Below are 13,462 nucleotides of genomic sequence, written 5' to 3' on the forward strand. Positions count from 1 at the left end.
TATCCAATCTCTTACTCAACAACACAGCATAATAGTAACCTAATTTATTAACCTGCGCCGCACACGGACACTACAGTCATAAAGTAAAACTATAAAGGGTAATTCCGTCAACACAATTACCCATTATCTTTCCCACCCAAGGTCCTCCCCAAGTCTCTCATAAACACCGATAAACCAAAAAAAAAAAAAAAAACACTCAGAGAGAGAGAGAGAAAAGAAAACACTTTTCGAGTGTGTTTTGATTTTTTGTTGCGCTTTTTCCTTCTTGTTACTATTGAACTCAACATTTATAATATGTTGTTGTTCCACATTTAACCCTAATAACCGACCCCAATTCTTCACCGTAATTTTTCTCACATTCGATCTCTGAGATCTATTTTCCGGACAAGATTCTCTGTTAGGGTTTCGGAATCTTATTCAATTGCTTCCAATTAGGGTTTCTCTATTGGATTGGATTTCGTGCGTTTTCCTTTTCGTTTGATTTCAATTTCATAAATAGGGTTTGGGTTGGGGTTTTTGCTTCCGCGATGCCGCGAAGTTCGAAGCATAAATCAAGTAAGCATAGTTCGAGGGACTACTCTGATTCCGAGAGAGATTCCGGTGTCAAAGATCGGAAGAGTAAGGAGGAGAATTCTGTGAAGGTTTCGAAGGATTCAAGTGTTGAGAAACGGAGATTGGATTCGAAGGAGTTGCACGGGAACGGTGAGTATTCTGATGAGTATGGTTCCTCGTCAAAGCGGCGCAGGGAGAGTGGTGGTGGAGGTGGAGATAGGTGGAATGGTGGTGATGAAGGTTCGAAGAAATCAAAGGCAATTGGGGATTCAAAGAGTAGTAGGAGGAGGGATGGGAGTGTGGGGGTGCACGGTGATGGTGAGGAGCTGAAAAGGAGTAGTGGGAAGCATAGGGATTCGTCGTCTTCTGGCCGGAAGGAGAACCTGGAGAAGGAGAAGGAAAAGGATAGGAAATTCAAAGAAGGTAGAATTGAAGAATCTGTCAATGATCAAGAACAGCGTTCATCCAAGCAAGTGCTTGAAAATAATGGTATGAATCATGATTACTTTAATTCTTTCATTTGTGGTATGTCCATGCTTATTGTTCTTGCATTTATTGTTTCATAATTTGTTTTGAACTTAAAGTAAGCACATTTTGAATTCTTATTAACAATGATTATTCTCACCCCTGAAATTAGTACCAAGTTGAAATCTTTGTGTGTTTTATCAGGAATTAGGAATAAAAACGAAGTTTTTAAGATTCTGCAATTGTTTGTCAGCAATGTGTTTTGCTGCTAATGATAGTGTTACTTTCAATATCAAATACCAATTTTTGATTTTTCACACACACACACACACACACACACGAGTCCACAAACTGATGTTTTTTCCTCTTTACGATCTACTGCCCTTGAATTAAGGAATTTCTCTTTGTTTCTTCCATTCTGTTTGTTGATGTTAATATTAATGTACCTGTCATTCCAACAATTTAATGGCTTATGATATTTTGGAAATCAAAGCCCAATAGAGTTAGAGTCCTGTTTGTTATATGTTACTCTCGACATTTTTCTTCCTCCATCCTTTCTAATAAGCTCAAATGCTATGAAATGATGACTCGAGAAACATACCTTTTGATAAAGCCCTATATGTTGTCATACAATAAGCTGATTGAAATTCATAGTATTTGGTTTTGATTCAGGCCTCTGGTAAATGTATATTTGGATTGTCTGCATGATGTTAACTTTGGCTACAACGAAGAAACAGTTCCATATCTTTTACTTTTGACTCTTTTCTTTTAAAAAAAGTGAAGAAACAATTCGATATCTTTTACTTTAGTTTTGAATCTTTTAGAAAAATGTTATTCTGGGCTGGGAAGATGAAATACATGCTAGATTTTTTCTTGTTTGAGAATTAAGTAAGCTAAAATAGTTTAAATGGGGATTTTCAATTCTTCAGTTGGATGTCAAAGAAATTGAAGCTGCCTGTGAAGCTGATCATTAACCATAATCATAATTGTATAATGTCATCGTAATCCAAAGTTACTTAGCAAATTAAATGTGTTGAAGAGGAATTCAAATTTTATTTCAGGAGTATAAGTAGAGTGTGGTACTCTTGTTTTTCTCTATGTAGTTAATGGCGGCTGTAGCGACCATAACTGTGACATTGTGTTTCTTACTGGAATCCACACATGGCTGAAAATGCTGCTGGGTTTTGATTCAGCGGTTGTGTCACTCACCACTGTGGCCAAATTTGTGGCCACTCCAACCGCAACTAGAATGAAGAAAAACAAAAAATGCCCTCCACTTATAGCCTTTATTTGATATTTTGTTTTTGTACATTTGGAGATGGCGATGGTTAGACTTGACTCATTTAAGGAATCACTTGTATTTATTGTAAATGCTCTGATGAATTATTTTAATTTTTAGCCTTGGAGACTAAAACATATTTGCTAATTTGGTTTGAAAATTAGTAACAATGAACTTCGATTGTTAGTTATGAATATGCGTTTTATTTTGTGTATTCTTTTATTCGTTGGAGAAGCAGGCATACTGCCATCCGCTTCACCACAATAAAGTTTTGGAGGTTGACTGCCATGATTCGCAATCAGCCACTGACTACATAGGTTATTCCGAATAACTTGATATCCTTCACCGAAGGAGAGATGCAATTTTATTGTGAAGGGTCCAATTATGCTCTGTGGTTGGGTCCACTAGTATTGTACAATCGAAACTGCATTTTATCGGTTTTCTCTCAAAACATGTTCCTCTTTGGTGAATAAAAGGAGAGAATTTGAAACCTATATCAAGTATGAATTGTGTTGTACTTATGTCGAACTCTTTGTTTGGACTCCATCTCTCATGTAAGCAAAGCTTGCATTAATGGCGTGGATTATTTTCTATTTGATATTAGATTGGGAAATTTAATATGTAGTAAAGACTGGTTTTCCTCAATGGCAGAAAGAGTCATTGGATTTTCTGGATAAATTTTTTGGTAATTAAACACAAATTTTCTATATTAGAGATTATTAAACATACTTTCAAAACTGTCAGTTAAATTATATCATGTAGGCCTCAATACTTTCATACAGTAAATTAAGATGATCACATATGGAAACTTGAATGTTGAAATTATTTTTGAAATTATGACACTGGCAACAGTGACAGCTGGATGTATTATATGTTGCATTATGTCCATTTGCATATTTGGTTTTCTCATTTTTGTTGTATATGTGATTTTCCCTAGAAACTTGGCTACTTTGGTTTAGTGATTTTCCCTATATGTTGACAATTTGCTGTTTGAATCTTCAGATGTCCATCTTCCACCTTTCTTAAGTGTTTTCATACAGGGCTGCTTCTTTCCTCCCTCATTTCTTCTTTTATCATACTGATCTTCTATCGGTGTGGTATGAATTAGTGTTGCTTATTTTGGGTAATGTTTTTTGGGAAGTAGGTTTTACTGATCAAGAAATGTGTTTCAAATATGCATACACAATACACCCACCTTAATTTTATATACGAGGCGTTAGTATAATCTCTTCACAATATTTAGATAGTGAAATTGTGTTAATGTTTTGAATCCTTTTGTTAAAAACCATATGATGTATCATAATTACACAGTTTTAGCTAAGGTCTCGGGTGGTTCTTCCTAGTAATATATCGTTCTACACTGGCATCATATTAGCTGTTGATAGTTTTATGAGCTGTTTGTTGAAATTGTGTTGCCCTTCAACCCGTGTCATTTGAAAATGCAGTCAATTAATGTCTTATTGTGAACCCAAGAGTTTAATAGAACAATTTATATATCATCTTTTTTATACCCTCATTGGATTTCGCAATAGGATAATTTTCTCAATATTGTGCATTCAGTTGTTGTTATGTCCAGTTAATTTTTTTTAAGGTTACTTGTGTTTCACTTTGTGATATGGAAATAATACCAGACAAGATTGTGTTTAAGTTTTGGTTCACAAAATTTTTCTTTTTTTTAATGCCTTCCATATATTCACAATGTTTTCCTTTGACTGTTGTGTGTCAAAAGGCAGTTGTTAATTTTTATCTATGTGGTCAATTCTTTTGGCAGATTCAAAAAAAGTAGACGAGTTGCGAAGCCCTGAACAAGATATCCAGCTTGAGAGGCGAATGAGGAAGAAAAGGGATGACTATGGTGATGGGGATAAGCATCAAGATGATGTCGGAGATGGTTATGACAGACATTTGTCTTCTAGGGATGACATTTCCAAGGATGGAAAGAAAAAGGATGACAGGCGAAACGATGAAAAATACAGAGATAAATATAGGGATGAAAAGGACAGGGAGAACAAACATCGACATGACAAGCAACGTGACGAGCGTCCTGCAAAAGATCATACTACCATTAGGTCTGACGATAAACATACAAGGGAAGAAAAGAATAATTTAGAATCACGACAAAAGAGAAGCAAGCATCCAGAGAGTGACAGGGACCATTATCGTGATCGAGATGGAGAACGAGACCGTGATTTTGAATATGTTCGTGATCGTGAGCGGCGCCATGAACGTGATCATGATTATGATTTTGATAGGGATCATGATTATGATAGAGACCGAGACCGAGATTGGGACTGGGATCGTGAACGAGATTTTGACCGGGAACGAGACAGAGACCGTGATCGTCATCGTGATGGGTCACATGGGGAAGATAGAAGTACAAGGGGCAAAGATGGTGGGGCCAAAAAAAGAACTTTGGATGATCGTGATGATTATAGTGATTCTAAAGCTAGAGTTGTTAAAAACTACTATCCTGAAACGGAGAAGAGGAGTTTGACCAACAGTAGGGCTGATTCTGATATTGACAGAGGAAGGTCTCTACCTCGACAAGCCCATCCAGATTCAACTGGGACTAGCAGTAAACGCAGATCTTCTCCTGTCTCGAATGCACATATTGGCAAAGATGAATATAGGTACGTAAAAATTTTCTTGAAAGTTTTGTTGTATCATTGTAAAGCTCATATTCAGAGTTGTCCTTCCAATTATTATTTCTTTTGCAGTCTGTCTACTTTTCAGGTGACATTTGGGAATTTGATTTATGCATGTGTTTTTCAAGGTGTTGTTGTATGATGGCAAATACAAATTTGCCATGTAATTAACTTTGGTTTGATCCGATTAAGTTCAAATGAAAATTTTACCTATTAATATATTTACGATTACTGGCATTGTCTATAAACATAATCTTAAGGCATCTTATGTTGTCAATAACTTAGTTTAACACTCTTTTTTAAATATGGGAGGTTTTAGAGCTTGATAAAAAAAATTCTTTTGCTTTGCCAAGAGGGGAAAAATGTAACATGAGTTTGTTGGTGACAATTGAACTATTGCTTGCATGATTTAAATTTTATCATTAGTTGTAATTTTGCTTTTTCTCACAGAAGCTTGTAACCATGGGGGGTTATACCATTATCAATTATAATTGTTTGCCATTTTCCTCATATTTCAGAAATGCAAATGCTGAAGATACAAAGTATAGAGACTCAAATATAGAACAGAGAACCAAAGCCTCAAGAGAGGGTTACTCCGGGATTTCAGATAGAGGCCCAAAATACAAACTAATGGAGAAATCCATTAAAATAGAGGAATGTCCTGCAGGAGACTTTTCTACAGAAAGGCCTTCTAGTGCCAAGGCTTCACCCATGGGCTTGATGGAGAGATCTCCGTCATCAACAAGCATTGAACGCAGATATATGAATAAAAACGTTGTTAAGAGGAATCTTGAAATTGAGGATAGTGGAAGAAGGAGCAGTACCGACGCAAGAGATATCTCAGATGATAGACTTGGCCCAGAGAAAGCAATATTGGACGAGCCCTCTCAACCAGATTCATCTTTCTATGGTAGGACTAATCAGAACAATCCACCAGTAATTCCTCACCCACCTGGTTTCAGGGCTGCACTAGACAGACCATATATGGGTTCTTTAGAGGATGATGTTAGAGATAACTCAAATGCACGATACAGGAGAAGTACTGAGCCTAACTTTGGAAGAGTGCATGGTGGCAATTCCTGGAGGGGACATCCAAACTGGACTTCACACGTTCCAAATGGATTTGTTCCCTTCCCACCTGGGCCAGGTCATGGAGGTTTTCAAACAATGATACCACAGTTTTCATCTCAACCTCTTTTTGGTGTTAGACCTCCGTTGGAAGTTAACCATGCTGGTATTCCCTACCATATTGCTGATGCTGACAGGTTTCCAGGTCACTTACGCCCACTTGGGTGGCCAAGTTTGATGGATGGTACAGGACCTGCTCATCTGCATGGATGGGATAACAATAATGGGGTTTCTAGAGATGATCCTCATATGTATGGTGGTTCTGATTGGGACAGACACAGGCACCCAACAAATAGTCATGGATGGGATTCAGAGACTTGGAAAGAACAGAATAGTGATTCAAAGAAAGACTTGCCTTCCCCAGCTTGCAAAGATGAACCAGTTCCTGCCGTGGTTGACAATGGTGTGCCTGACCAGACTATTCAGGTGTCTCAGGATGAATCTCATGAGAAATCTCCTGATACAAAGTTGTCCAGCGTCAGTTCTCCAAGAAAAGTACCTTCGAACTCTTTGCCCACAACTGATCTTGAAAAGGTGCCCGATACTTCAACACCTGATGACATTTCATCTCTTTTTACCCGTTTCTACCTTTCCAAACTTGACATATCAGCAGACCTAGTACTGCCAGAGTTGTATGACCAGTGTGAATGTGCTCTGAACGTTGGCAAGAAAGCATCCAATGATGTTTTTGCTAGTACCGGACTATCCTTGAAGGTATGTATAATAGTACTTGAAAACTTTCATGCTTTCCTTCATTCTCCCAAAACATAAAAAGCCTAATTTTTTTTTACTGTTGTTTGGTGTGAGGGTTTCAAATTTGAAGGCTTATGAGTTATAATTTAGTGTTTCAGAGCAACTTCAACAAATCTTCTGTTACCTAATCTCTTGAGAAGGAAATTTAACTTGGTTTATTATAACTGTATTTTTTATAAAAGTGACCTTGTGTAATTATTTAAATTATTATAACTGTATTTTTTATTAATTAAACTATATGCAATCCCTGACATTATCAGTGCTCCCCTTCCTGTGATTTGACAGAATGGGTCAAGGGCACAACAGAAATACGCCGCCACTTTCTCAAGACATTCACCTTTTCCGGTAGTTGATAATTCTATCTTCCAGGTAAAACTACTTGATCAGCTCTTGGTATGGTTGCAGTAAATATAATGCTTGTTTCCTTTAGACTTTTAGCAATATTACCATTCTTCTCTTACCCCGAAGTACTACAATAACATTCACGGTGATAGAAATTTGTGTTGTCAATTGTCATCCTGAATAACTCCTGCAGTTATCCGTTTTGTTGACTTCAATTCTTTCAATGCATAAATACTGAAATGTTGGACTACTCTTGATGGGTGAATGTTTTCTCCAATTTGCAGAGAGCCATTGATCTTTACAAGAAGCATAGGGTGAAACTGCCTACTAAAGGAGATTTAGATATATTTGCACCCTCCAAGTCCGACCAGGTGCAAATCGACGAGCCAGTTCCAATTTCCAGTTTGGAGAATAGGCATAACCAGGTGCAAATGGACGAGTCGGTTCCTATTTCCAGTTTGGAGAATAGGCATAACCAGGTGCAAATGGAAGAGTCAGTTCCTATTTCCAGTTTGGAGAATAGGCAGGTTTCTGTGTCAGCTTCTGATGCAACAAAAGATGCGGCAACACCTGCATTACAACCAAAGGAAGTCGAAACTCTATCTCTGGCAAAGGAGCAGTTGGAAGAGATCAATCAAACCTGCAGTCAAATGGAGCAAGATCGTGATTGTATCCATACTTTGAAGATAGGCGTGTCTAGTCCATCGTCTGGTCCTGAGAACCAAGAAGTAGCTGTGTCAAAGGATGCTGAGGAAGACGATAAAGTCACACTTGATCAGCTGAATACAGAGGATGCTGAGGACGACCACTCCATTGCAGCAAAAAGCGAAGCACTGTTGGCTCCCACTTCGCATGAAGAGTGCGAAAACATGAATATCGATGAAGCTACAGTTACTGGTTTTTCCCAATATACAGATGAAAAACTGGATTTTGGTGACACAAAGGGTAATCCCTTAATTTTTGAGGATGGGTCTCCCAAAGCGTGTGATGCTTTGATGCCTGGTACAAATGAGTCTGAGTCGCTAATTTTAAGCCGGATACATCATTCTCCTGAAAGTACACATTGAGACAATTTCTATTTCTATGCTATTAATCCCGCAGGTTTTAAATTTCTTCCCCTTTTTTTTTTTGTTGCTTCATTTTGAGCGAGGAAATAAAATGAAATGCCATTCGTATTCCCCTAGAAATGCGCTTTTCAGACACTCCATGCATTTTGTTTCTTCACATTTCATTACTCCTATTTTAGCATTTGTTTGTGCATGAGCATGAGCATGTCATGGAAGAAGGTAGTATATCTCGTCTAAGTTGCATTCCGTTATGCATGAATGGAATGAGCTTAATACGACGACTTGTAAGTTCAGTTTATTTAAATCAAAACTTCTTCAAATATATTTAAAGCCGGTACCAATCTTTGACTTCTTTGGTTTTGTTTAATGTTTGTTGTTCTTTTGCAACTCATTTTATATGTCGCAATGTTCTCATCCCATATTCTATCTTTTCACACTTTTTTCACTGATTCCCTCAACTCTGCAATCTGCATACTTGTTTGGTTGTTTCAAAGTTCCGTTCTTTTGTTATTTAGGATCCTAGATTTTACATGTCTATCTATTTCACTTGAAACAATTTTTGTTTTGCATGGATAACATCTCTATAAACTTTGAAAGAAAACTAAAATCTATCTCAAAAACTAAAATTTTGAAGGCTAATGGCTGTTTTTGGTCTCCTAATTTATGTTGTAGGATTTTATTTTTCACATTTTTAATTTTGCAATTTTGGTTTCTCTAATTTTATAAAAATCTGAAGTTGGACCTAAACTATTTTTTTTTATGATGTGACAAATTTTACCGACAATTAATTATAACCATAAGATTATTAAAAATATTTTACTTTTATCTTAACTACTTTTAAATCTCACAGATAAGTGATGGTCTGAAAGTGTAAAATTTTTTCACAAATAATGTATGAAAGTTAAACGTCTGTTTGTTATTAGCTATTTGAGAAAAAAATATGCATTTACATTGTAAAATAATTTTATACAGTCAATCTAATTGTAAAATAAGTTTATACATTCAACCTAATAATCATGTTTTCTGCCACATTGCATTTCACTCCATTTTCTTTATAGAGTTTAAAGACTACACACTATCAGTGTAAATTAATTTTAGACTGACAACCAATAAGAATGAAACATTCTTCCACATCATATTAAGAAAGTGGGGTTTAGTGGGGATGTGGTGAAAAACATGGTTGATATTGGTTGAAAGTGTAAAATTATTTTATACTGTCGGTGCATATTCTTTTTTATCTTTTTTTATATGACATGATAAATTGATAGTTTTTTATTAGATGATTGTGTAAAATTATTTTACAACTGTCAGTGCATCTCCATTAATCTCTTAATATTTTATAACACAGTTTTTTTTATATGGAAATTGTAGTTTGTCCACACTCCACAAGACCATATCAAATCAATAACTTTTTTAGCATCGTATAGAAATATTTTATAACACAGTTTTTTTTTTATATGGAAATTGTAGTTTGTCCACACTCCACAAGACCATATCAAATCAATAACTTCTTTAGCATCGTATAGAAATAAAAAAAAAAAAAGACGTTAGTATTCTCAATTTACAAAAACATGAAAATATTTAAGTTGTCTTCAATAAATTAGTTCTTTAACTGACAAAATATTTGAACCGTTATCTTTTTCATTTAACTCCATTAATTTCTTTTAAAATGATTGTTTTGATGTTGTGGTGGCAATTTTAAATTTTAAATTTTGCTAATTATTTTCTTTAAAAAAACTTTGCTACGATCAATCCCAAGTTTTCTTCCTTTTTCATCTTCACAATTAGCAATGAAAAGCAAAAGCATAGAATAAACATATTTGGCTTCATGATGACCCTCTAATGCAGCCTTTATCATATTCTCCAAACCCGAATTCACTATCAAAGTACTAAAATATTGAACCATGCCTTCACGATAAATAATCTCCAAATTTCTACTTTCTTTACAACGTCTCAAAAATGAAGTTTCTTTTCAATCTGTGAACCATGAAAGTGGAATAAAAGCCAAGTTATCCATCGATGTACGTTGATAAACATAACCATCTTATGAAGCATTAAGAAATTCTTTGCAACTAAGTTTCACTTTGCAAAAATCAGTCATTTCGTGATGCAACTTTTCCCACAATCTCCACTAATAAATCCTTTGGAAGAGCAAAGAAGGAATTCAATAAGCTTAATAATAAGAATAGAAACAAATTTTATCCACATGGAATCGTTTCTATTCTTGTTCTTAAGCTTATTGAGTTCCTTCTTTGCTCTTAAAGAAACCATGCGGATAAACTTTGCATTGAGATGACGAAAATAAAGAAGATCAAATCTTTTAAGTATGACAACAAAACTTCCTGATTTTATTCTTTTTAAAAAATAAATTGCTTAGAGAAAAAAATACGGTAACTATTCCACTATCGGTTTCTCACACTACATTTTTTAACATTATGCCTATAATAAGATAAGTTTACAATACAATTTCAAAAGTAAATATTGTCAATCAACATCTAAAACAATGATATTAAGCTTTCCATTCCTATCATACCCGCTCTCAATGGTTAAGAAATCAAATACACGTTGCCAGGTGAGTGGGATAGTTCAGTAACAAAAGCTTGAAAACGTTGTCTGCATGTTGAAACTTATTAGACAAATGTTAAATAGTGCCTCTAGGTACTTGTGAACAATTTAAATTTAGAATTTTTTTTCTTAAAAATAGTATAATCAACATGTTATAAGTCTAGATTTTGATATTTTCACATACAACCTCACATTATTCTTTGGACTCTTCATAACAGATAGATGAATCATTTGCATCTTCTTTCTCAATGCATTTTAAAGTCAGACATAATTTCAGAGAGGAAGTTTTTATGCTAAAATAGCCAACATTGGTTTATCTACTACTAGCTTCACTTTGTGAAATAGTTTGCCTAACTTCTATCTGAAATGATTTTAATCACAATAGGCTAGATTTACATTGTATAGATTTTGTTGACTTTAGTTGTTTATGTTTGAATTGATCATGTCTTATTTCTGCACTCTTTTTTCTTTGACCAAGGTTTTATCCAATTGGATTTTTGTTGGTAAGGGTTTTTAATGAGACACGGGGATTCTCACGCCTTAGATTTTGATCAATCTTTTTTTTTTTTTTTACACATGATCTATTTTTTTTTATTTAACAATAATATCGTCGAACTTTGTAAAAAAAAAAGAAAAAATCGTCGAACCCATTTGCTTCAGACCTAACAACACCCTTGCCTCTCTGCCACCACACCATCTCGCAGCGCCGTCCTCTACAACGTCATCCTCCACAACATTTTTCTACTACAACACCTTTTTTCTCATGTCACCATTCTCTCCTTGAAGTCGGCAGGGGCACGGTGGCGATAGCCATGACTGGTGGTTTGGACTATTTGCTCGTCTTTCTAATTAGTTTGTTATTTAAAGGGTTTTTTTAAAATAATAATAAAAAAAGATATAATGCTAGACACATGGCATTATCTAATACAACAAATTAAACCAGATTAATTAATTGAAAGGCAAGGTGTTATTCGCACCTCAAAGGCAAACAATCGGATCCAGGGCAAAAAAAACCTAACTTTAAATTTGAGCCGTTGAGAGTGTTAACTGACACGTAACACATATCTAACAAAGAAACATGATAGGAAATGTACGATATGAACATAAGCAAATCCAAACTCGGATTTGATACGTGTTTTGTGCTGCATAGAATACGAAGAGTTTTTTTACGTGCAAATGAAAATAGCTATGGTTACTTTATAGTTTAAGATTAAGATTCGAATAATACTAACTCTATTCTTCTAAAATTATTAAAAAGGCATAATAAAGTAGCATATACATGTTGAGGGTGTTTCCACTAAGGTACTGTTTATTGTTCATGCAAAGTAGTATATTTCATTAAATCTACAATTAAAGAAAAGACATTAATTGGCTACTATCTCAAATGCAACATCAATTAGGGTGCGTTTGGCCCTACTTTTTTTTGGTTTAAAAGTCACTTTAAACTTAAAGTTGAAAATAAGAAATTTTAAGTTAAAGTTGAAGTTGTTTGGTATTTTTTATTTTTTTCAACTTAATTAGTACTTTTAAGTTACAATCTGTTTGGTGAAATATTTCTATATTTTTTTTGACATTGAAATACAAATTTATCATAAATAACATGAAATTCAAAGAGTTTAAGAAATAATTCAAAACTAAAAAAAAAATCATCACAATCTTATTGTAAAAAAAAATCACCTTTATATGGTGATAAATATCCTTTCATGTTTGGATATCCAGCATCAACTAAATAGTATTTTCCTATAAATATTTAAAACAAAAGTTATAGTTAGTTTATGTGAAAAAATGATTCTGATAAATATATAAATGACAAATTTTATTTATAACATAAATATTAGTCGTACCTTCAGGAGGATGAGGGAAAACACTTTTCATTTCTTCAATAACAGACGAAAGAATACGAGTTTCATGTGCAGTACCAGGCCATCCAACAACAACAAAAGTGATTAACATATCAAAGTTACACACTAACATGACGTTCTGTGTTGGATATCCCTTTCTTCCAATATAGGGAATTTGATCTTTAGTGGGAACAATTGCAGGAATATGTGTTCCATCTATAGCACCGATGCATCCTTCAAAGTATGGCCAATACCTTCGATCATCCTTGATTTTGGAGGGAATTTCTACAAAGTTAAAATCTGGAGGCTTCACGAATTCTTTTGCTAGTAAACATAAACTTTCTAGAACTTCAGTAAACTTCCTACTTACGGCCTCTCCCGACTTTCGAAATTTATTTTGAATATTTCGATTAGTTTCACTATGCGCACAACTCCAAAGAAACATAGCAAGTGCTTCCAATGATGTCATTTCTTTAGATGGGTGCAATCATCCCCTACTCACTAATAATTTTTCAAGTTTCAATATAGCATGAGTTTCCATTCTAAACATGTTATAACTTTCACCTGGAGTGTTAAGAGTTTCTCGAACCCAAGTCCATCCATGAGAATAAAGAAATCTATTACCTTGCTTCAATAGGTACTTCATATAATAGTCATATGCAATTATTGCTGCCCCGTAACATATTTTATAAAACTTACATTTTCTTTTTTTAACTTTTCTTGAATGCTCATTGATTTGATTAGAAGACATGTGAAAATAATTTGAAAACAATGAAATTACCAAATGTTAATACATATAAATTAAAGTAGCTCAAATGCATAAAT

General features: G+C 34.6%; 1 protein-coding gene across 1 annotated transcript; it reads left to right on the forward strand.

The window, feature by feature from the left end:
* LOC123909271 lies at positions 1 to 8,351 on the forward strand. The gene is made up of 5 exons (XM_045960084.1): positions 1 to 1,041; positions 4,068 to 4,926; positions 5,460 to 6,783; positions 7,108 to 7,191; positions 7,449 to 8,351. Exons 1-5 carry the CDS (start codon positions 528 to 530, stop codon positions 8,229 to 8,231), a joined length of 3,564 nt encoding a protein of 1,187 aa, XP_045816040.1. The 5' UTR covers positions 1 to 527; the 3' UTR covers positions 8,232 to 8,351.
* Positions 8,352 to 13,462: the final 5,111 nt, after the last annotated feature.

Source organism: Trifolium pratense, linkage group LG2 (genome assembly GCF_020283565.1).
Source record: "Trifolium pratense cultivar HEN17-A07 linkage group LG2, ARS_RC_1.1, whole genome shotgun sequence".
NCBI lineage: Eukaryota > Viridiplantae > Streptophyta > Magnoliopsida > Fabales > Fabaceae > Trifolium > Trifolium pratense.